This window comes from Trachurus japonicus, chromosome 11 (genome assembly GCF_045865225.1).
Source record: "Trachurus japonicus isolate A0001 chromosome 11, Traja_1.0".
Lineage (NCBI taxonomy): Eukaryota > Metazoa > Chordata > Actinopteri > Carangiformes > Carangidae > Trachurus > Trachurus japonicus.
Genome location: NC_140917.1, coordinates 16,933,336 through 16,955,018, shown reverse-complemented (window position 1 = coordinate 16,955,018; position 21,683 = coordinate 16,933,336). Strand labels below are relative to the sequence as shown.

Below are 21,683 nucleotides of genomic sequence, written 5' to 3'. Positions count from 1 at the left end.
CAACTCAAAACGTGCTGATGTGCTAATGTAGCTGATGCAGGAATATTGTCCTGTTCTGCTTTGATAACATATTTTTAAAGTACTGTGTGTCAATCTGCTTTGTTATCGTATTGGTTTGTAAAGCGATCTGTAATAACCAGATCATCAGAAACAGTTGTACCAAGTCACATAACAGTCACTTTAACTCGGGCTTTACCTTTCATTTGACATTTCAGGCTCAGCTTTGTAGACCACAGTAAGGTAGGCTTGTGAACACCAAGCTTTATTTAGTTTTTAAAAAATAAACAAAAAGCAAAAAAATAAGGACAAACAACATCAACTCGTCGGTCACAGAAATGGAAGATGCATTATTTCTCTTTCTTACATGAGGCAGGTACGATCCCAGGGTCCAAATCACAAATATGTACATTAGAAAACCAAGTACAAAACTATGAGTAAGTTGTTGTACAAGTATCCTGGTGACGGCTACACAGCTAACTGCAGACGACGAGGTGAGGATACACAGAACGGAGGGGTTTTATGACAGTGGGGTTTTAATCTAGTGAAGTCCAATTGTTTTTTTTACAGCATCATTCCCTCTGTTCCATCTTAACTTTCGGGGGCTTGAGGAAGGACCTGTTCTTTTTCTCCTTGGTTTTGCCTTTGGCCTGGAAGGTCCTCCAGCTGTCCACACGGCCATCTCTTGTTTCCTGAAAAGACGTGTTACCAAAAAAGGATGGTAAATCAAGACCTTTGTGGTTTGATTTCTAAATAAGTGGTCAGGAAGTCAAGCTACACACCTCGAAGTTTTTCTGCCATTCTCTGTCTCGCTTTGCCTTCTCTGCTTGCTCTATTTCTTCCTCTCTCGCCCTTTTCCTGTACAAGTAGAAAAACAGAATTAGAGATCCATCACATTCTCAATGAATGTATGTTGTTTACTTTTGATATCAAAACACAAGATAACATTTTGATTGGATGTCAGTATCAACATTTCACATTATTGGCTTGGGTGCCGTAGAAATTCAAATGAATGACATGAGAGGATAGTTGTTTTGTAATTATTATAGGACAAAATGAGGTTGTACATACATATGCTGTGTGTCGTTTACCTTTCGTGCATGTCTTTCGCTTCCCTTTCCTTCCTCTTGATTTCAAGCTCTGCAAAAAGCTTCATAGTCTGTTTGTACACCGCTTGCTTGAACTGAAAGAGGACAGGAAGTTGCATTTTATTGAACCAATATACAGTATGTAATTATGTATTAGTCATGAATATCTTTGTCGTGAACAGTTGAAGCAGCTAAGTTATTGGAAATTATATGAAAAGTTTTCTAAAAAAAGAAAGAAAAGGAGCCAGAGAACACTAGACATTTGAAATAAAATGTTATCAAAAAAAGTGCTGTTTTTGAAAGAAGAAAAAAATGCATTGGATCCATAATTTCAATTTAATGTTTTCACAGCTATATCTCATGGTAACAACAATTAGTTGTGGCATGACAATGATATTTTCATTTTGAAATAGGTCAGTTTAATTGCACCTTGAATTAAATCTTACCATTTCAGGATCATCCTCCTCCACGTCGATCATTTTCCCTTCTTTCTTCAGCTGTTTCCTTTTCTCCTTTACCTGTTGAAAGTACAGCAGCAGAAAAAAAGAAAGAAAGAAATGCCACCAAATAAGAGAGGTGAGTAACATGGCGGCTCAGTGTCTGGCATGAAGAGTAAGGGAGTTATGTTGCACACTCACCATATGCTCAATATATTCCTTTCCTGCATGAATCACATCTAAGGCTCTCTTCTTCTGTTCAGGGTCCAGTAGGAGTTTGTATGCCTTGTCCACAGCTGAAACAAAATGAGATATTCAGGTGAGTAGAAGCAGGATGTAACTCTTTCAGTCTTCAAGTTAATCAGCGGATGTAAGGAATTTACCTTCAAAGGCTTTCTGTGCTCTGTCTGGATCATCCTGATTTTTGTCTGGATGGACCAAAATGGATAACTGGACAGTCAAGAGACCAGAGATTAGGAATTAAGAAACAACAAACCCCATCAGAGCACTGTTAATTCAATCACAGACAGGAACGCTGAAAAGTTGTTGTTCTTTTCACTTACTGCCCGAAATCTTTTCTTTAGTTCATCATCTGTTGCCTCTGGGTCAATTTGCAGCACCTGAAAAATCATATTGACATTTTAGTTACAGTTCTGCAGTTTGAACTAAATACACACCTTAACTAACTTGTCAGTAAAAGATGAGATGTCATGAATAAACACTTTGTATTATCATCTGTTGGTCGCTCTCTGTTACTGGCATTTGTCTGTATAGATTAGTGTTTAACAGTTTTGCCCATTATTACTAATCCTATCTCACACAACTGTTAATAAATTCAGTACTATGTCAAAGTTTCAGGCATTTTAGATATTGAGGTTTTCATGTTTCCATGAGGGGGGTGTGGGATTGGTCCCAAACTCATTGTGCAGCATGAAAGATGGCCCTAACACAATCAATACTACCCTAAACGTGTATTTAGTAGTACTGGTATTACAAAGCCCCTAAATGCCTAGGTTTTGGTTCACAACACTTTGAAGTCACTTGCTTTGCCGTCAGTGCCTAAAGATTTTGGACAGTGCTGTGACATTAAGAATGAAACTACCTAATCTGTATGCTTACCTCAAATGGATTGAGATTAAAGTAGGATGCGCCAGGTCTGAGCAGTCTGTCTATCTGCTGCTTGGAGGTCAACACGGAGTCTCTCTTCTCAATCTGCTTCACCTGCAAGACAACAAAACAAAACCACCATGAGGATAATCACAATACGAGCTAATATTTCAACATGAGACGTCTTCTATCAATGAATGAATAACGGTCAACATACAGGCATGATGTGATGATGAAATACAAAGTTAGCTCTGCGTATTCTCTGGCTAGGTTTGACCTCATTTGCTTGACAGATAAGTATTTAATATGATATGACTGGTCAGAGCGGACACTGCACTGCAGCTGGTAGAGCTGCTTCTTAAAGGAGACCAACACAGCACGTGTAATCACCAGAATTAACGTTTAACAAGCGGTGGTTTGGGTTAAGGGACTCTGTAAAAGTGAAACTAAACACATAGCAGATCTTCGGCAGCGCCCTGCTAAACGTTAGAAAAGACGAAGCTGCTCAGTGGTCGTTAGCATCTTAACGTTAGCTAACTTAGATGTTCGTGTCTGCCAGGCCTCGTAGGCGGTGAACACGAACCCGGCCGAGTATCAGACTTTAGTCGGTGTACGGAGAGAGACCGACACTTTCGAAACGCACTCTTTCACATCAGCTTTATCCTACCTCCGTGTAAAAGTTTTGAAATAATTCATCCGACACAGGCTGCGAAGACTCTCCTCCGGCGGCCGCCATCTTCCTCCTGGTTTACATGTGACGTACTAACGTCACGTGATCGCGCATTCCCACAAGTCTTACGCAAAATTAATTTTTAGATTTTATGAGTAGGCTATGTGGTCGTACCGTGGTCCATATATTTAAAAAGATAAATACAATAATCACCTAATAAAATATTGTAAATGAAAAACTTTTTTATTTTATTTAAGTAATGTAGTGTAGCTAAATTATGTAACTGAATTAGATCGCATAAAGCCGATACAACACAATTTGCAATTTATACGCACTGAAATTACGGTTTATTTATAGAGGATATACTTTTAATTAATTTAAAGTATATACTTTTTTCTAATAAAAACAGCGCATGCCATTTTATTTTGAAATGATAAGAAGTCAAGAATGATCTTTACGCTTCAACACGTCTTGTTCGTCTATTTAACACGGTTACATTGCTACGAACAGCTTTCAGTAAAACCGATGTCAGTTTTTCAAAGGAAACGTTTTTCTTTTTCTTTTTAGGAGACACTGCGACGTGTTCACGTGCTGTTGTTTCATGCCTCACGTTTTACGTTTTTAGACCACACAGAGGGAACAAAACCATAACCACAACAACCCTGTGGTGCCTAACGACATCTTGCTTTATGTGACTGGTTTCCGAGACGCTTACAACTTAATGCGAGTCCTCTGAAGCGCCGAAGCACATACTGTATGAGGTCAAACCTTAACCAGCGGTTTAAATCTTGTTCCTCCAACCAGCGGCAAGGCAAAGTTTACACCCCCACCCACACCCCCTGATTTCTTTTAACCATTTGTGTTGAATTGCACAATGACAAAAGCCATTTATCATTTAGGCCACTGAGCTTCAAAAATAATGCATAATACACAACATGAGCACCATGAGTAAAGATTGTGCTCTGGTGCTCAGTTGCTGTGGATGAAATATAACTTAATACGCACACACAAACACATGTATTTACTTGGGGAAATAAAATGTATTGAATGATCAAGAGAAACAAAGGATTTCTCTTTACAGTAGTAATTCTTTCAGCTGGATGAGTCTGCTCGACTGGGCTCTGGAACAGGATGTCCATCAGCTGTATCCTCCTACGCTTCTGCAGCAAGTGAAAAAACATTTCATATTAGAAGACAACTTGCACTTCCAGTCTAATATACTGCATAGTCACTGTGGTAGATGCACAGTTTGTTGATTGAATAAAAATAGTGTTGAATTTACAGTTTTGAAAACCAAGAGGTTGATTCGGCCGATAGGATTACTACAAGCCACAGTGCTCCCTGATAACCGGAGTAGCTGCACTAGTCCACAGTTATTTCTCACCTCTGCCGCCTGCTGAGCTGAAGCCAGCTCATGTTCGTGTGGGTGCTGCACCTCAAGTGTCAGTAGACGACTCTGAGGAACGTGCATCCCTGTGGTGGGTCTTGCTTGCGCCTTATAGAGAATAATGCCCGGACTCTGAGGTAAAAAAAAAAAAAAAAAGGCCACATGGACAAGAACATGTTAATGTAAATATCAGCATGTTCTCTTAAACCCACTGTAAATTGTATACAACATGATGCATTATATCTACAACAACCTAAAATAACGTAAAGGCAAAGTTTTCTGACTTGATGTTCGGAGAAATTCTGAAAAACAAACTTACAGAACTTACTTTGGGAGGTCATAAAGAGACAACTAGGACATCAAACATTATGTTTGAAAATATGACAAAACTCAAAAACAGAAACATGTGGAGACTGTCTGAGCATTAGTTCAGATAATGAACAATCTTACCAATCAGTCCCTTCCATTTGTGTGAACTCATTCACATGGATGGGGGCAGCTCCTTTACTGCCTGGTGACAAGAGGCAACATATAAAGACACAGTTCTGATATGAGAAGACACTCCAGCATTTGATGGCACTTCAATGCAAACCAAAACGTGTGTGTGTGTCAAATGATACAATTAGCTACTGTGGTCCCTACATCCCAGTCTTACCTGTGCAATATAAATAATGTGGCCCTCCTACTGCCATCTTGTGGTGTTAAAGGATAAAGACATCACGTCTGAGACATCCATTGTTCCAAAATCAGCCAATTTAACCAATATTTACCTCAATATTCTCACTGCAACCTACATACATTTTATAAACAGCTCATCTTATTAATATCTACACATTAATTAACACCGTTACATCTTTGAAAATGGCCAATAAATACATCATCGAATATGGGAACAAAGGAGCAGTGCTGGTGTTGAATTGCTACCTCTAGCGGCTTAGGAAAGGAAATGTCCACACCCCTCCCTCCTCCATTCACAGAATGTGTGTGCAGACAGCTGAGGTGATTTTGGTGCAGTAAGCCAAGACGGGCAACAGGTGCTTGCAGGGTTTTGAGGTTTATAGCGCTTACCAAATCCTTGTCTGTCTGCCCTCTGGCTGATAAATCCAGTCTAAAGCAGCAGCCATTAGGCTCTTAAAACTGTGAGCAACTTTTCATTTGGCCTAAAAGAGGAAAATATACACTATGTAAGGGAAATGTACGCTCATGACGCATGATTATTTAACCCCCCATAACATGCTGGTAATGCAATTAATTTTAATATTTTCAATGATTCTTCAGTCAACTTTAGTGACTTGTATTTTTAAATTCCTGAAAAAATTGTCATTTCTGAATTTAAAAAAAAAAGGGGAAAAAAAGAAGCTTGATTCGTAGCAAAGTAAATTAGTGAGGAAACAATAAAAAGAGCAAAGTATAATTATGGCTAGTGTTTCTCCAGTGATTACAATAAGCTACAGGAGAGGAGACAGTACTCTGTGCAAGGCTAGCTCACCCTTGAGTACCGTTCAGGTGAGTTCCTCATTCTACTGGTGCCGCTCTCAATGCTGCTCCACCTAGGCAGGTTGGAATAAGAGGACAGACACATGAAACAAAATACAATGATACCATGGTACCAAAAGGCAGATGCTAAAAAAAAAAAAAACACTTTTCTATGGCAAACTGATTCTGACAGGTGACTTTCTATGGCACAAAAGTACATTTTAAAAGAATTTTAACCCTTTGGATGGTCAGATCCTTGGTGTCTTCAAAAGGAGAGAAAAAGATGAGATGATGGTGCTGATTTTGGAAATTAAAAAACAAATGAATTGGAGACAACTCAGCATACAGGTACAAATCCATTCAAATGCATTGGGCTGAACTGTTGTTAGGGCATCGGGGCCATGCCAGTGCAAGTAACGTCTCGCCAATGTCCAAAATTGTTCCAATTTTTCAGACTCATGAGAACACGTGTACACAGTCTATGCTTCAGTAGATGTCAAACTTAACACTGTTAAAAATAAAGAAATTAATACTGGGGTTAGAGGTGCAAAGCACAGTTAATGTACACAAGTAAAACATTTAGCATGTTCATTTCTATGACAATACTACCTTACCCAAATAAACTTGCACAATTGATAATTAAATTTTCTCACATTTCTATATTTCTGCAAAGGAAATTAATTTTCTTGACCACATCACATTTAAACTGTTTCTCTGGCTCTCATTGGACATGCACGGTAGACATAAAAAGTAAAAAGGATAAAAGAGCTGTCTGACATTAATAATTTAGTATAATGAGATAGATAGATTACCTATGTTAATTACTGTACGTTTTCCTTATCTTTCTGAATGGCAACTTTTAGTGAAGGTTTACTGAAGCATGCACTGTTTACCTGTGCACATTGTCTGAAAGAAAGGCACAATCTTGGGCATTGGCAAGCAGTCACATTTACTGTTTGGTCCGTGAATAGTTGTTGGCATTGCTGAAATAGTCACTGTATAAATTCAGAGTGCAGGAAATGACTATAGTCTAATGGAACATGCACTGAAAAGTAAAGGGTTAAAATCCTGTTTAATCATTGTATCCTCCAAACACCTTTCAAGTTCTCTTGTCCCATTGTCTGATTGCACAATTTCAGCCTTTTGTGATTATCCTTTGAGGCAAAAAGAAATTTGACTTGGAAAAGAAGATCTTCATCCAAATGTGAGAATTGAGGTCAAAATCAAATCAAATACTGAATGACAACACTGAATTTGAGTATCTGACAATTGACTGATGCTCAGCTGAGTTTTATTGAAACGGAACAAACGTAAAAGTTATAAATACAAAGAACATCAGAGAACAAACTGCTATGGCTCTTAAGGTAAGCCAAACCAAATTCTATTGGGCAAGTTCAAAGAAAACATAGGAAGTTATGGTATCAGTTTAAAAAAAACACAATTTATCTACCTCTAGAAATGCTAGGCATACACTTTGAACATTACAAAACTTTGATTTTCTTTCTTCCTGTGGATTCTTTTCTCCACCATTGCAAAAAATGAAGTTTGAAGCTCTAACCATATGCATTTATTTACAAGCAAGTCCCTATGCAACTATGAGAAACCACAAATAAAGGGAGTACAAGAACGAGAGGGGAGGAAAGGGGCATGGACAAAAACTTCCTGCAAGGCAATATCATTATTTAATGTCCTCTCAGACTTTTGAGAATGAATGTCCACTTTTTTGTAAATGTTCATTGTTGGCTTTAAAAGGATCAGGAACAAAAAGTAACAGTAAAAGTGGTTTGTGTGTGTTTTTCTTTTCTTTTTTTTTTGTTGTTAAAGACACATGTCCCAATGTAACCGTAGGAGTAAGAAATGATTCACCACAACGGTTACGTTCATTTCTTCAGCCAAAAGGTTTGCCAGCCAATCATCTCGAGCCAATTCTGGGGGCTGTCCATTTTTTTTTCTCTGAGATATATATACAGACTTTTTTTTCATGAGGGATGAAGGATAAAAAGTCAATCAAAAATTGTGGCCAATCTCCTGTTATTTTTTTTTTCTTTTTATCATTTTGCTCTTTTTTTGTTGTCACTTTGCCAAATACCTTTTGGTGCATCTACTTCCACTGCTGCCCATAAGAATCCTGTGAAAACTCCATGGTGTCATTACTGTAACCATAGTTACCGGAATAGTCGGCCCCTTGCTGCAGGGGCTGCTGGGCGATGGGCTGGGACCCCCAGTTCTGCTGGTTGTTGGTTTGGCGGCGCTTGGAGTCAGGCTGGTTAAACACGTCTGCCTTCCTCTTTCCGCCGACATTGCCCCCGCGATTGCCCCGGGCCCCGCGAGGACCGCGCCCCCTCTGCGGCTGGAAAGGGGCTCCCCGCCCTCCTCGGCCGCCCCTCGGACCACCGAGGGGTGGGCCTCTTTGGGCGTAGCCGCCGCGCCCTCGTGCCGGCGGCGCTCCGCGGGCCCTAGGCGGAGGAGGCCCCCCCCTACTGGGACGGGTGCCGCGGCCCCTCATGCTGTACACGTCTTCATAGCCGTAGTAAGGGTCTTCGTACCCACCACGGTAGTCATGATAGTCGTAGCCATAGTAGTCATCATAGTAGTCTTCATATCCATAGTAATCTGGCGGGTAGGCATAGCCCCCTCGGCCACCACGGCCCCTACCACGGCCTGGGGGGGGCATACGTGGTGGTGGGTAGTAGTAGTAGTCGTCATACCTGCAGAGGGGGAGGACAGGGTTAAACGATTCCCGTTTTAAGAACGAGACGGGCAGCTGACCAGTCATGTGCCTCCGTCGGTGACTCACCCTGCATTCCTGGTGGTCTGACGAGCTGCTTGGCGCTCTTTTCTCTTCTTGTCTGGGGGCTTTGCCAGGACTATCTCAATTTCCTCTCCCCCTAGCTCCTTCCCATTCATCTCATCCATGGCCTTAACAAAACAAAATAGTCCATTGCACTGATACACGTAAACACCAAACAGACAAATATTTTGTCCAAATCGTAACAGAAACCCACCTTAACAGCAGCATCTCGCTCTTCAAAATGGACAAAAGCATAGTCTTTTAGTTTCTTTACTCGCTCCAGCTTTCCAAACTGAGAGAAGGTCTTTTCAAGAAGCTCCTCGGTCACAGCTGTGGCCAGCTTCCTGACGAACAGCACTTTCACCTACACAGAAAAAAGACAGGATTACAATATTGTGTGTGTGGTTGTGGTGTTCTCATGTGCAAAAGACTCGGAACCAAGATATTCTTTGCTTTTATTGTTGTTTTGACACCAGTTCAGCCTCTTTGCCAGGTTTCCCTCGCAAAAAAGATTCAATCTCAAGGGACAACCTGGTAAAATAAAGGTTAAATAAATAAAATAAATAATTCTAACCTTCGCCATGACCTCAGGGTCTGGTTCAGCGACAGGGTCAGCCCACTCCACGGTGACTGGGTTCCCCCAGACCTTCACTTTCCCGCTCATCAAGCGGCGGCGAGCTTGTGCTGCAGACTTGTGATCCTCGTACTCGAGGAAACAGAAGCCACGGTTCTTTTTCTTGTCATCTGGCTGGTGGTACAATATCACCTCTTGCAGACCCTCTGTAAGATAAAACAATAAGATCGAATCCCATGCAAAAGCAAAAGGCCAGTTTTCATGCAAATGATGCTTCATGGTTGGGCCTTTATTTTAATACTTTTATAACACAAGTCCACCTGTGCATTTGAAACTGACCTGTAACTTTTCCAAAGTCTTCCAATATACTTTCCCTTGTCTTGTTCTTTGGAATTGATCCAACAAACAGGCGATTGTTTGCAACAGATATACACACTCCCAAATACTTGCCAGGGCGAATTTCATGGTTATCGCACTGAAAATAAAATGGAGAGGTCAACAACTGTGTGAAACACAATGTCTATAAATAACACAGAATTAAGCAATTTTACAAAATAATGAGCAATCCTCTCAAATTTTCCACAGTTAAATTTTTCCAATAACCTTCCCCACCACTTACAAGCTTCACAGCCTTCTGTGCATCGTCCTTATTGCAGTATGTGATGAAGGCATAGCCTCTGTTCTGACCAGATAGAGGGTCCATCATTAACCTGAGGTCCCAGATCGGACCAGCAGACTCAAAGAGTGGCACCAGCTCATCTTCATACAAATCTCGGGGGATTTTTCCAACAAACACCTGATGAAGAGAGGAAAATCAGAAAGACAAATGTTTGAATATATATAGCACTATTTACAGACTGATATTTAGGATTCTTTACCAAATTTGATGTACACAGTGATAGACAGGTTCCAGCATCAACCTATTTATCTGTTGTTTTATCTACCTCAGTTCCAATCCCTGGTTGTGTTCCTTTGAATACATCCTCAGGAGGGGGGCCTCCATATTTCCTCTGCCCTGTTGTCACATCCAGGGTGTATCCTGTCCGCTCCAACAAAGCCTGGAAAGCACAAAAAAAACAACACATTAACTAACCTCCATGGCTGCAGAGACCTGTTCGTATGACATTTCCTCTAATCTTCTTTATAACAAAGTTCAGCGACATGACTTTGTTTACCTTTATTTTCGCCTCATCCGGTCCCTTGGTGGACTCTTGTACTTTACTTCCTTGTTTTTCTCTCTGTCTGTAGGTCTTCATGACTCCACAAAGGAAAGCACTTTTATTCTACATCAAAAAAACAAAAACAAATAATGAATGTGACCTGCAGCAATGTGCATCAACATAAGCTCCACAAATGAGGATGTAACCTGTTACCTGTACATGGGACAGATCACTCTCTCTGAACTGCTGCAGCACAGTGAGTGCTCCTTCCTCATTGAACTCCCTAAGTGCATCAATCGCCCTTTCATCCAGGTCAACGTACGCCACCAGGCCTGAAGTTTACAAGGTATGGTCACACAAAGCCTCAGCTAACACTATTCAGTTTTTTGCTGCTGGAGTCAGAGCTCCGGTCACCCACCTGTCTGGAAGATGTTGTCTAGACTCTCAGCCACTTTCTGGGGCAGCCCCGCATCAAGAAGTGTCTGGTAGTTCTCTGTGTGCGGTGTTGTCACATCCATGGGCTCTTCTTCCTCCTTTGCCGGGGCAGAACTACCGTTCACCTCAGCGGCAGCCATTCTCCTGAAATAAATATACAGCAGTCAAGTCAAAAACAAGTCACTCAGCAGTTCATTTTATTATAAGTAATAAATTTATTATTATAAATTATTGTTTTTATAGTAAATCATCATAAACCAGTTGATGACTGAACTAAATCAGAGGTCTTCAACAGGGGGTCCGCAGAGGTACTGCAGGGAGGTCATGAAATTTTTGGTTGATTATACAATTTTGTATATTTTTTTGTTTAGCTTAAAATAAAAACGTAAATTTGAATAACTTGTATGCATGATGATCATGCAACTGACAGACATTGTTGATATAACAAGGTATGTTTATAAATGGCAGTGGCATGGCGACCCTACTCACTGTACCTTTAAAATAAAAACATGAATATATGAACCTGTGTATTTTTTGAATAGCTTAGTATTAAATCCAGGGTATACTACGCCCAGAATAATATAAAACATATTTAAATAAATATTTAAAGTAGGGGGTTCCTGTTTGGGGGTCCTTGGTCTGAAAAACGTTTAAGACCCCTGAACTAAATTGTTTCTATGGGTTGGATACTACTCTGATGTAACTGTAACCTGCCTGAGTAGTTGATGCTCTATTTAACTGGAAAACCATTACTGGTATTGTAAACAACAACCACCACCACAACAATAATAATAATAATAATAATAATAATAATAATAATAATAATAATAATAATAATAGCAGGATATTCTGAAGATCACAACACACGGTATATTAGAGTATAAAAGCTGCTTGGTAACTGAAGCTCAGGTGAAAAACATTCAGGTATTGAACGGTAACACAACCCGGTCACTTGAAGAGAAACCACAGACAGAGGCACCGTGTCCCGCCCCCTTCACATGCAGCCTGCTAGCCGCCGAGGAGGATACGTTTCATTTTTACATTTACATGCACAAGGCGTCTCGGGGCAAATATCCGCTCTCAGTTAGATGCATTTTTCCAATTTTTGGGCCGAAACTATCTCCCAAAATAGCTCCTGTAGTTGAGCTCGGAGAAAACGGTTAGCTTGCTGATAGGCTAACGAGCTTATATATACGAAGGCCTCACCATGCAGAGAGACACCTTTCAACAAATCAAACACATACGCTCCGTACGAGCCGCAAACCGATAGTTAGCGTAACTTACCAGTCTAATTCGGGGAACTAACTGAGGGGTGTGTTAAAATGTGAAACGATTAACTTGTCGGACGTACAAAAATGTCTAATATGAAGAATACGTTTCAGTCTATCCCACAAGACAGATTTCCAGACAGCTACGGTCTCGTCGTCGGCTCGCCCGAACAACGCCACCGCTCGGCAAACATCGCGAGATTTGGACGAAAAAACGCGCAATAAGGCGGGTACGTTTGTTTTCAAACACCGGGGCAAGCGTGCTCGTCTAGGGAACAACAAATACTTACGAAAAGCGTCCAGATACGCCCTCAATTTACTCAAAGCATATATATATGTTTAATTTCACACCAAATAAAGCTAGAGGAGACGGTTAATTCCCAGCTTTCCGGCTTCGCTGTTCAATGTGAGCCGGTCGCCGGCTGTCAGCGGGCGGCGCGGTGACTCAAAACAAGCGCTTCACCACCAACCGTCCAACCGTGGAGGTTGAACCTTGACTGGCACGACTTCAGCCCAATGAGACCCACCTTTTCTGCACACACTACACACAGGATCAGCCCAATCTTCCTCACAACCAGAGCTATTAAAAACACAATTAAAGATTGACTTTTACTTTTCTTTTTTTGAGAGAGAAATCAAGATAGATTAAATATAATAATAATTAAATCACACATGTTGAAAAGCTTTCATGGAATGTGGAAAAATTAAGCACTTTATTGTTTTCTTTAGTATTCATGCTGTCAGCCTTAAATCTGATACAGGACCTGCCTTGGCCAGCAGTAAATCAATCAATATCTGATAAGCATTGACTTGGCAATAATATGGATGGACTCAAAGGAGGAGGGGGAGTAGTAGTAATGATATGTTTTTCCCCCACTTCAGTCATCGTGTTTAAGCTTTCTGATTTTGCCCTTGTGGCGGTCAATCTCCCTCTGTAAGCGCTCAATCTCCTTCTTGTGGTGCTCGATCTCCTCTGCGTGGTGCTTCCTCAGCGCCTCCATCTGCTCCTTTTCCTTTTGCCTGCACGTGAGCACAAAATGTGGAGGAGAGAAAAACCGTGTTAAACCTTTTATGTGACCAAAGCAGTTATTATTCATCAAGACACAAGGAGCCTTAGACAGGATGACGTGCAGCTTCTCACCTGAAGTACCGCTCCTCCTCTGCTACTTGTTTCTTTCCAAATGCACCTCCTGCCTCCCTCACAGAGCCTCCTCCACCACCGCCTTTGCCCGCTCCCTTGCCCAACTCACCAAGCTGGAACAACCAGAGGAAATACATTATATTGCATTTGATGTACACATTCAGAAACAACCTATCCCAATAAAGTGAAAAGGACCATTTACCATTGTGCAAGTTCTTATCAACAATAAAATAAAATACAGATCTTATTTTTTAAGTCTCAATTTGTAAACAGAGGATAAAACTCAACATTGCACCTGCCTTTACCTGCAGTTTGCACATAGTCTCCCTTGTTATTGGCTCAGCTTATATGACTGAATACATTATATTGTTCCTAGCTGCTCAGACTGACAAGTGAACAACTGTTGACTGATTGATGTGGAAAAACTATTATGCAATCCTGCAACGACCTCTCCCTTAAGACAAACCTATATAGGTGCTACTGAACATGTTATATAACGTTATATCTAAATATTCACTAATCACTACACAGTCTTCAGGGGGTAAAAAGAAAAAAAGTACATTTATGTCATTATCTGCGTCATTGGATAACAGCAGGAGGGCACGTCTCAATTCATATAGCAGCTGTTTGACTACTGCAGCGTATTTAACATTACAATAAAGACATAGCTATACATTTTCACAGCAGCCTTTAGATAGATGCGTTTTTATTCAACAGCTTTTTATCAATGGGTCCAAACATTGACTGTCTTGTCTGGAGCTAGCTGTAGCTTCTCCTGGCCTAGTCTCTGGTCTTCGCCCCGATAACAAGTATCAAGCTGCTGTTTTCTTTTTTTTAGCCAGCTAATGCTGCTAACATCCAAAACGTCTTGTGTCACCACTTCACCACCGTTTTACCTGATCAGATGCCAGTCTGATCTGAGAGGCGACGCAGCTCCGCAGGTTTGGTCTCAGCAGAAACCTCGACATTGCTCAGATACTGAAGAGCTATAAAACAATACAGCACAGGACAAGATAGGACAGGACAAACTTAAGTTTGGCTTCACTGGTCTCTCAGCTCTAAAGTCGAAATGCGGAAATTTAAACGTCTGACATGGGCGTGGAGAAAAAAAAAAAAAAAAACACCTCAAGTCTGTGGTGAGGCTTGTTTACTGCCACCGCGCGGTGAGGGGGCGAAACTGCAGCTTTCCTACTTCACTGCCCCGCAACACAACCCCTGTCTTCAGTTCAGACACATTAAACCAGCACTAAGTAACTTTTCAACCTTCATAAAATATTTTCATAACTTTTGTGATGATACATCGACTTACAACAAGTTGAATGACACCTCTGTCGTGGTCTGAGGGGGTCTGTATCTCTTTCTCTGGCACTAAGGAGCTTTGAGGAGCATGGTAGGAACCCGGCTCTCACTTTACTTTCACTTTTACTTTTACGAGTCACAACAAGGAGGGAACAGGCAAAACAGCACTTTAGCAATGGATTATGCTTGTGTTTTCACTTTGAAATGATCCACTGGAAACAGAAACTTAGTTTTGATGTCTTCTGTTAATTTTAATGCAGGATATTTACAGGGCTTCATGCTAGTGTTCATGGGAAATTGAGTCTTCCTTCAGGCAAAACACTACCGCTTTGGTCCACAGGCACCGCCAAACTCAATCAAAACTGAAAGTTCTTTAGTACTGCTTTAAAAGAATAAAGTGATGCAAACTTTTATTTACAACAAGAAACAGTTTAAAATTAAATTCAAAGAACATTATTTGGACAATTAAAACAAAAAGCAGGCAGAGCAGGAAGCTTAAAATACAGAACAAAAAGCATAAATATTATAATTAATAAATACATTATGGTTGAGAGGAGATATCTGTCAGTCAAATGGAGAGGGGTGAGGGATGTGTTTGTGTGTGTTGAGTTCATGTGTTAGGAGTTGAGGAGGTTGACAGCCCTGGGAACACTATGCCCCCCTCCTATGAGTCTTGCAAATGGGGCAGCGGAGCCGGCGTCCAGGTGGGAGCCATTCAAATGCTGGGTGGAGAACATCACATGTTGTAGGTTTTTGTTCCTATTCTCTACATGATTTTGATTATCCAATTGCATGTGTTATTGGGATTGTTGAATTTTAATATGCATAAAAATATAGCTAATTTTGATAACCTCAGCCTCAGAACAGTCAAAGCTCTGTGGACCCCCCTGAGATCTCTGACCACAGGTTGGGAACCAATGCTGTTTGTATGTCGCACTACAGCTTAAGAAAACACATGCAAAGACACAAACACGCTACAAATAATAATAAAAAAAACTAAAAGGCTAAGCTAGCAGTGCAATAACATTTGAATCATGTGATAGCCCTATTGACGTCATGTTATAATTAACTGAACAAACTCACCTAACAAGTGGCCATCTCCAGAATTTCAATGTTTAGTTGTTAGGGTACTGTTTATTTTGTATTTATTTGGTTTAATATTAATTCTTTTTCCTCTTCTTTGTGAGTATTTGTTGTAGAAGGGTGTAAACCAATTATATTAGCCCGTCAACTAAAATAATGATCAAAGCATGACTCAATTTTTATGTAACAGTTCATTAAACTTTTCCTGTTGCTGCTAATTGTTATCAAATATGACCTCTGTTTGATGATGTGAAGACAATTAGTGCATTTGTTGTATGTTTTATATTCTCAATTACCAAGCTGAAAGCAAACTTGCATTCAGTGTACCCACTATAAAGCTATAGGTGCCTAACTGTTTGGGTATGGACATTCTTTCATTCATCCTCTCTTTTCACCAGTGGTTTTTCTGCATGTCTAAAATTACTGGGGGACTTGAACCCTGCAAGAAATTCCCCAAAGGTCTCAGATTATGTGGAGCATCATGCAAACACAGGAAAGACGTGCAAACTCCATGATCCTTTCACAGATTTGTAAACCCATTTTATGCAATGAATAGGGTTACTCAGGATTTGCAGGATTACAAAAACAGATATCGTCATTTTATCCATTGTTTCCTACGGGGCTGTCAAATAAATGTAATGCTCCTACTGTCCACAGACCCTGTGCCAATCTGACATCAATGTGTTATGGACCTATTACCCAAAAGGATGAGACCTGGTGCTCACCTCTCAAGTGCTGGATGAGACACATTCAGCTGCACAAAGGGAAGCTTTGCACAGTAAAGAGAGACGGTGGGTGTTTAGAACAGATGAGTCATAATAGAGTCCCACTGATGAAGAGCCCTCCCTGCCAGACAATGCTCATCCCTTCACAGTGTTGTATGAGCTCACCATCCCTGACATTCCTCTTTTCATCCAGCAGAGTTGATGGTCAATGAGTGAGTGTAGGTGTGGTGTCGCTGCCATGACGGCGCTACATCCTGTCAGGCTGTTTAGACTCGGCATTGACCATGATGAGCTGGAAGTTCCCATTGAAAAGAGAAAGCATGCAGACTTGTAATTCATTGTATTCTGTACCTTGGTCTGCAAAATATGAAGAAAGGAAGGGGCAATACAGAGAATGCAAAGACGTATTCAACATTGAGAGCCTTTGTGGTTGTGCAACAGGTTTGGAAGTGGAACAGGGTCAATGCAATGAGAAAACACTGTCGCAGTTTGTCTCTAAAGGACAAAGCGGGTTGTTTACTTTTCAAGAACACTTAGATATACATGTTTTTGATGATACTTTATACTCTCTCTGAGCACTTTATTAAGGAACACCACACTAACAGTTTTAGGCATCCTCTTTCTTTGCTGTTAATACACAGTGACAGGGTGCATTATCTTGATGGAAGTAGCCATTAGAGAATGGTAAATTGTGGTCATAAAGGGATTCACAAGGTCAGCAACAATGCTCAGACAGACGGTTGCATTCAAACCACAATTGATTGTTATTAAGTGGCCCAAAGTGTTGCCAAGAAAATATTCCCCACACAATTACACTTCCACCAACCTGGAGAGTTGACAACTTGGATGCATGGACTTGTGCTGTTGACATCAAACTCAGACCCATACCATCTGCTCGCCTCAGCAGATATATCTAGATTTGGACCCTTCAATATTTTTCCAGACTTGAACTGCCCCAGATTTCTGTTCTTGGCTGACAGGAGTGGAACCCGAGCTGTTCCTAATAAAACGCTCAGCAAGTGTACTTTTCCACATCACTGAGAGGAAACTGTCCAAGAGGCAGTAGCCCTCTTGGAACAAATGGTGGCAGTGTGGTCTCATCCAGATGGAGAGCATCTGCTATGTGTTGCAATGAATATGGAACGAGAATATGCTACCATTCATATAAGACCCTGGCAAAACAATTCCTTCGTTCCATGTAATGGACGACAGCAAGTGCAGCTCTCACTTCATTTTAAATGGGGATGGAAATTGTGTTTCATATAGAACAATGAATATTGCAGTGCAGTAATCATTACTGAACACACGCTTCTGTTATTCACCAAGGTAGCTGAATCTGCTGCTTTTGTCACACACCTACGACGGATTTAAGAAGTAATGTCTTAAATATTTCAGGAAAGTTATTGTTTAGGAGTCATGAGTATATCCATAGATACTGTAGATAGAGTCACACTGTATAGCTATAACTTGCATGTGAATGTCTGTCATGTAAAATGACCAGAGCAGATGCAAAAACAAAAAATCCTGGCTGATTCAAACCGGAAGTCTATTTACTTCTAAATATTTGCAGGAAATATCAGCTACTGCACTGAGCCAGACGAAACTTCAAAGGCTGTTTTTGTGCGTGTGTGTGTCTGTGCACATTGGTACATGGTGTTTATTTATCATTTTTTTCTCCAATGCTCATGCACGGACTTCCGGTGCACTGGATAGAGAGCAGCCAGTTACCTGAATCCTTTCAGAGCTGCTCACCTCGCCGGCTCAAGTGTTGCCATAGGAAATAGTATCCTGGCAACAGCACTAACCTGAGCAAAGACAAAGTAAGGTCATGCAGACAACAGCGTTCCTGTATGAACGATCAGTTTTTCATAACCTCTGCTTGCAAGGGCGTTCATTACAATGTTTTGTGACGATGTCCCTTTAGCATTTTTTGCAATATTACTCCCTCTGACATTTAAGGTGAACTCGCATTACATTTGCATGGTTCTGTTTAACAGCCTTTTTTTTTTATGCAGTCCTTTCTAAATCCACCATTGGATGTCATGCATAATGATCTGCCTCCTTCTACAAGTGCACTATCAATAATTGCATGAAATAGTGCTGGAATCTGAAATTCATGCATGCCTCTGGGGAAAACGCATGTTGATATACCCCTGGGGATGTAATTGAACCTTTTGCTCAGGATTTCAACAAACATTTTCAAGGTAATAGCATTGTTGGCACGGAGTCACTTTGCTACAAGCTACTAAAAAAGACATGCATTTCTGTCCTAGAAACCTACCCTGTGGAGCACATTCATGAAACATGCATTGAATGGAAATTCAATCGCGTTAGAATTGTAATGCAGCAAATGATATGCTATACAATATTTTGGGCATATAAACCCTCATTTGTTCCCTTTATGTGCATTCAGCTTGTATTATTCTCAGTGCCTGCTGGTGCTGAAACTCCTTGTTACTAATAGTCCTCATGAGCTGCCTGGATGTTGCCACTGTTGCCATGGTGACCATCAGGATTGATAAAGGGGTTCAGATTCATTGTGTTCAGTACATGCGAGGTCTCTCGGACAAGGAACAGTGGTAGACATTATTCACGGGGCAGCTCGGAAACAATTAAAAGGGGGAATTGACTCATTTAGCAAACTGTTGACAATGTGAAAAACAACCAGTAAGTTCTCTCAAAGCAAACTGACATTGGTTATTATATTGCGTTCTCACAGTGCTGCTACAATTTTCACAAAAAGCTATAGAAAGAATAAAGGTCTTACGCTGTTACACTGACGTTCAACGGCTGTGCAGAATCACAGCAAACATCTCTGTTAGGTCTCCGCACTTTGACACACGGAGTCATGTACAAACTCGAACGGCTTTCCTCCAAGTGGTTACTGAGATATATCAGTATGACCCTAACCCTGCAAAAGTCTTTTTATCTTCTTTACAGCTGCATAAAGGACATGGGTATGCAGCATGTGAGTGTGTGTCATTACCTGTATGTGCATGATGAAACCTGAGGGGTGCATCAGTGTTTTGTTTTTTATACTGGTATAAATGTATTTTTTCTAAATATGAGCAGCTGACACCGTCTTTTTTTGTAAGTATTTGCAGATCATGGCATGAATGAAATATAAATTATAAGTGGCCACAGTGATATAACATACTACAGTTTGAAGTCAGATACTACAGAATTGGCACCAACGTCATCGCTCTGAATTTTTCATGAACAGACTGTGCAGACATCGCACAGATGACTTTTGGTGTAAAAATAAATAAGCAGATATCAGTATGGACCAAATTGGCGAACTGACAGACTAACATTGCCATCTCTGCTGTGATGCAGCTAAAATCATATATTTTCTCCAAAATTCATTGTCCATTTTTCATTTCCAACTTCTTTCAGCCCCCAGCTGCTTATGCCGCCTTTTCATTGACTCACTTGTTTCTGACCATGGAGCCTTTTTTTTGCAGATTCCAACTGATTTTTATTGCACAAAACATCCTATTCACTTCAACATTAAAAGCCCTATGGATTCCATCAGTATACCAAAGCTGGTCATTAGCCTCTCACAGTCCAGTCGACCCCTGGGGTGAGCACACAGTCTGAAAGTAAGACAAGTGGTAATAACCTCCATGAAACCACTCTCAAGAGACTGCTGGCATTTGGCTATGACGCACAAACGCAGCTGTAATCCACCAAATCTGCGTTTTATCATTCAGAGGTAAAAGAGCCACATGGGGGGTGGGGGTGGGGGGTGGAAGGGGGCGTTTTTCCATGTGAGAACGATCTTTTGTCAACTCAAATGAGGAGGGAGAGTGCTATAGAAAAAGATGTGTGTCTGTGAAAGAGAGGGACTCTTATAGTGTATGGATAGATGTGCAGCCCTTATATCATATAATATTAACGTCTACTCCCTCCTGGTTGCTGCTCCCTATGTTGATTCACTGAGACTGCGGACTGCTTGAAATATGTGTTGAGATTCAAAAGTAATTCTGCTGTTGGATGCAGACAAGACATTGGTTTAAGAGTCTGAGAGTCTTGCTTTTGGATTTGTCTCGCTCTGGAGGACAAGAGTGTCATCTGAGCTGAGGGACATGCGGCACTGTAAACCCCCAATCCATCTGTGACACAAAAAAGTCTACACAATAGTTAAAGAAAGGCTGAATAATAACAAAAACTTTGTATTCGCTTGACACAAATACTGGTCTCTTGAGCCTGACATATATTGTTTTATGTTATCAGGAATGTTTGATTCTTGAGGTAATTGCAGACATAATAGCCTAATTAGTGCTGGGCTAATTAACAGCCCATACACAAGTGTTTAGCCCATATTTCTTCAGCTGAATTAAGTAAAGGATGGTTGTATAAATATGCACTCAATGTTTTTAACCATATCTCTTGGCCCGACTCCGTTCAGACCAATACTGCAGATGTACTGTACCTGCTGATGTGTTGAAATCAACCATTGTAAACCTATGAAATAAATCTGCATTAATAAATCAAGTTTGTGCATGAGGGGAAAAAGAGAGTGCATGTAATTTAAAACTGAGGATGAATGATGATACCACTGATGAGGCTACACAAAAACACAGCTTTTTTGAACACGTTTGCACAATTACAAAGCAGGAAAATGTGTAAACTCCCACTAAGTAAGGCAAGTTACAATTGCAAGTTTTAATCTGTGTTCACGCATTTATTTAACTGGACAGTGACAGTCCAGTCACAAAGAAGTGTCCATAGGGATATTTTGCTTGCAGGTGAAAACAACTTCAACCGTTTCTGGTTGAGGTATCAGCTTACTCATTTGCTGCTTACTGTAATGTAAGTGTAAAATTGTAACATTTAATACTTTTATATGGAATTTAGATTTTTGTAGAAAATGGTTGGATCACATCCCAAATTCTTATGAATGATTTAAGAAAAGATTTAATTGCTTTTCCTACAACCATTATCTGTAAGACATTAAGACAATTCAGTGTTTCTGCTGCCTCACACTTAATAATAATATTTTAATGCACTGCAGACAATCATTAGGAGGCAGCTGTAGAGAG

The 21,683-nt window shown here is 40.6% G+C and overlaps 3 protein-coding genes across 8 annotated transcripts; all 3 read right to left on the bottom strand.

Annotated features, from left to right (window-relative positions):
• Positions 1–241: 241 nt before the first annotated feature.
• dnajc8 (DnaJ (Hsp40) homolog, subfamily C, member 8) lies at positions 242–3,393 on the bottom strand. Of its 2 annotated transcripts, XM_085791328.1 has the most exons (9): positions 3,297–3,393; positions 2,642–2,743; positions 2,086–2,142; positions 1,906–1,972; positions 1,724–1,818; positions 1,532–1,603; positions 1,089–1,180; positions 780–855; positions 242–689 (listed from the first exon to the last, which is right to left on the bottom strand). In XM_085791328.1, exons 1-9 carry the CDS (start codon positions 3,363–3,365, stop codon positions 570–572), a joined length of 750 nt encoding a protein of 249 aa, XP_085647454.1. In that variant the 5' UTR covers positions 3,366–3,393; the 3' UTR covers positions 242–569. The 2 variants fall into 2 exon arrangements, with proteins under 2 accessions (XP_085647454.1, XP_085647455.1); XM_085791329.1 differs by lacking the exon at positions 780–855.
• A 934-nt stretch (positions 3,394–4,327) lies between these two features.
• Positions 4,328–12,565, bottom strand: LOC146978561 (heterogeneous nuclear ribonucleoprotein R). 5 transcript variants are annotated; one of them, XR_015037091.1, is made up of 16 exons: positions 12,407–12,565; positions 11,106–11,266; positions 10,901–11,019; positions 10,703–10,810; positions 10,472–10,585; positions 10,147–10,323; positions 9,867–10,002; positions 9,528–9,733; positions 9,168–9,317; positions 8,960–9,081; positions 8,332–8,870; positions 6,176–6,236; positions 5,342–5,378; positions 5,137–5,197; positions 4,684–4,818; positions 4,328–4,459 (listed from the first exon to the last, which is right to left on the bottom strand). XR_015037091.1 is itself a non-coding variant. In XM_085791323.1 (12 exons), the coding sequence occupies exons 2-12, from the start codon at positions 11,260–11,262 to the stop codon at positions 6,202–6,204; spliced, it is 1,863 nt and encodes a 620-aa protein (XP_085647449.1). In that variant the 5' UTR covers positions 11,263–11,266; positions 12,407–12,565; the 3' UTR covers positions 5,939–6,201. The 5 variants fall into 5 exon arrangements, 3 of the variants coding, with proteins under 3 accessions (XP_085647449.1, XP_085647447.1, XP_085647448.1); XR_015037090.1 differs by lacking the exon at positions 5,342–5,378; XM_085791323.1 differs by lacking the exons at positions 4,328–4,459; positions 4,684–4,818; positions 5,137–5,197; positions 5,342–5,378 and having other exon boundaries at positions 5,939–6,236.
• A 523-nt stretch (positions 12,566–13,088) lies between these two features.
• On the bottom strand, positions 13,089–14,638 carry atp5if1a (ATP synthase inhibitory factor subunit 1a). Its single transcript, XM_085791324.1, has 3 exons — positions 14,428–14,638; positions 13,532–13,644; positions 13,089–13,410 (listed from the first exon to the last, which is right to left on the bottom strand). The coding sequence occupies exons 1-3, from the start codon at positions 14,497–14,499 to the stop codon at positions 13,269–13,271; spliced, it is 327 nt and encodes a 108-aa protein (XP_085647450.1). The 5' UTR covers positions 14,500–14,638; the 3' UTR covers positions 13,089–13,268.
• Positions 14,639–21,683: the final 7,045 nt, after the last annotated feature.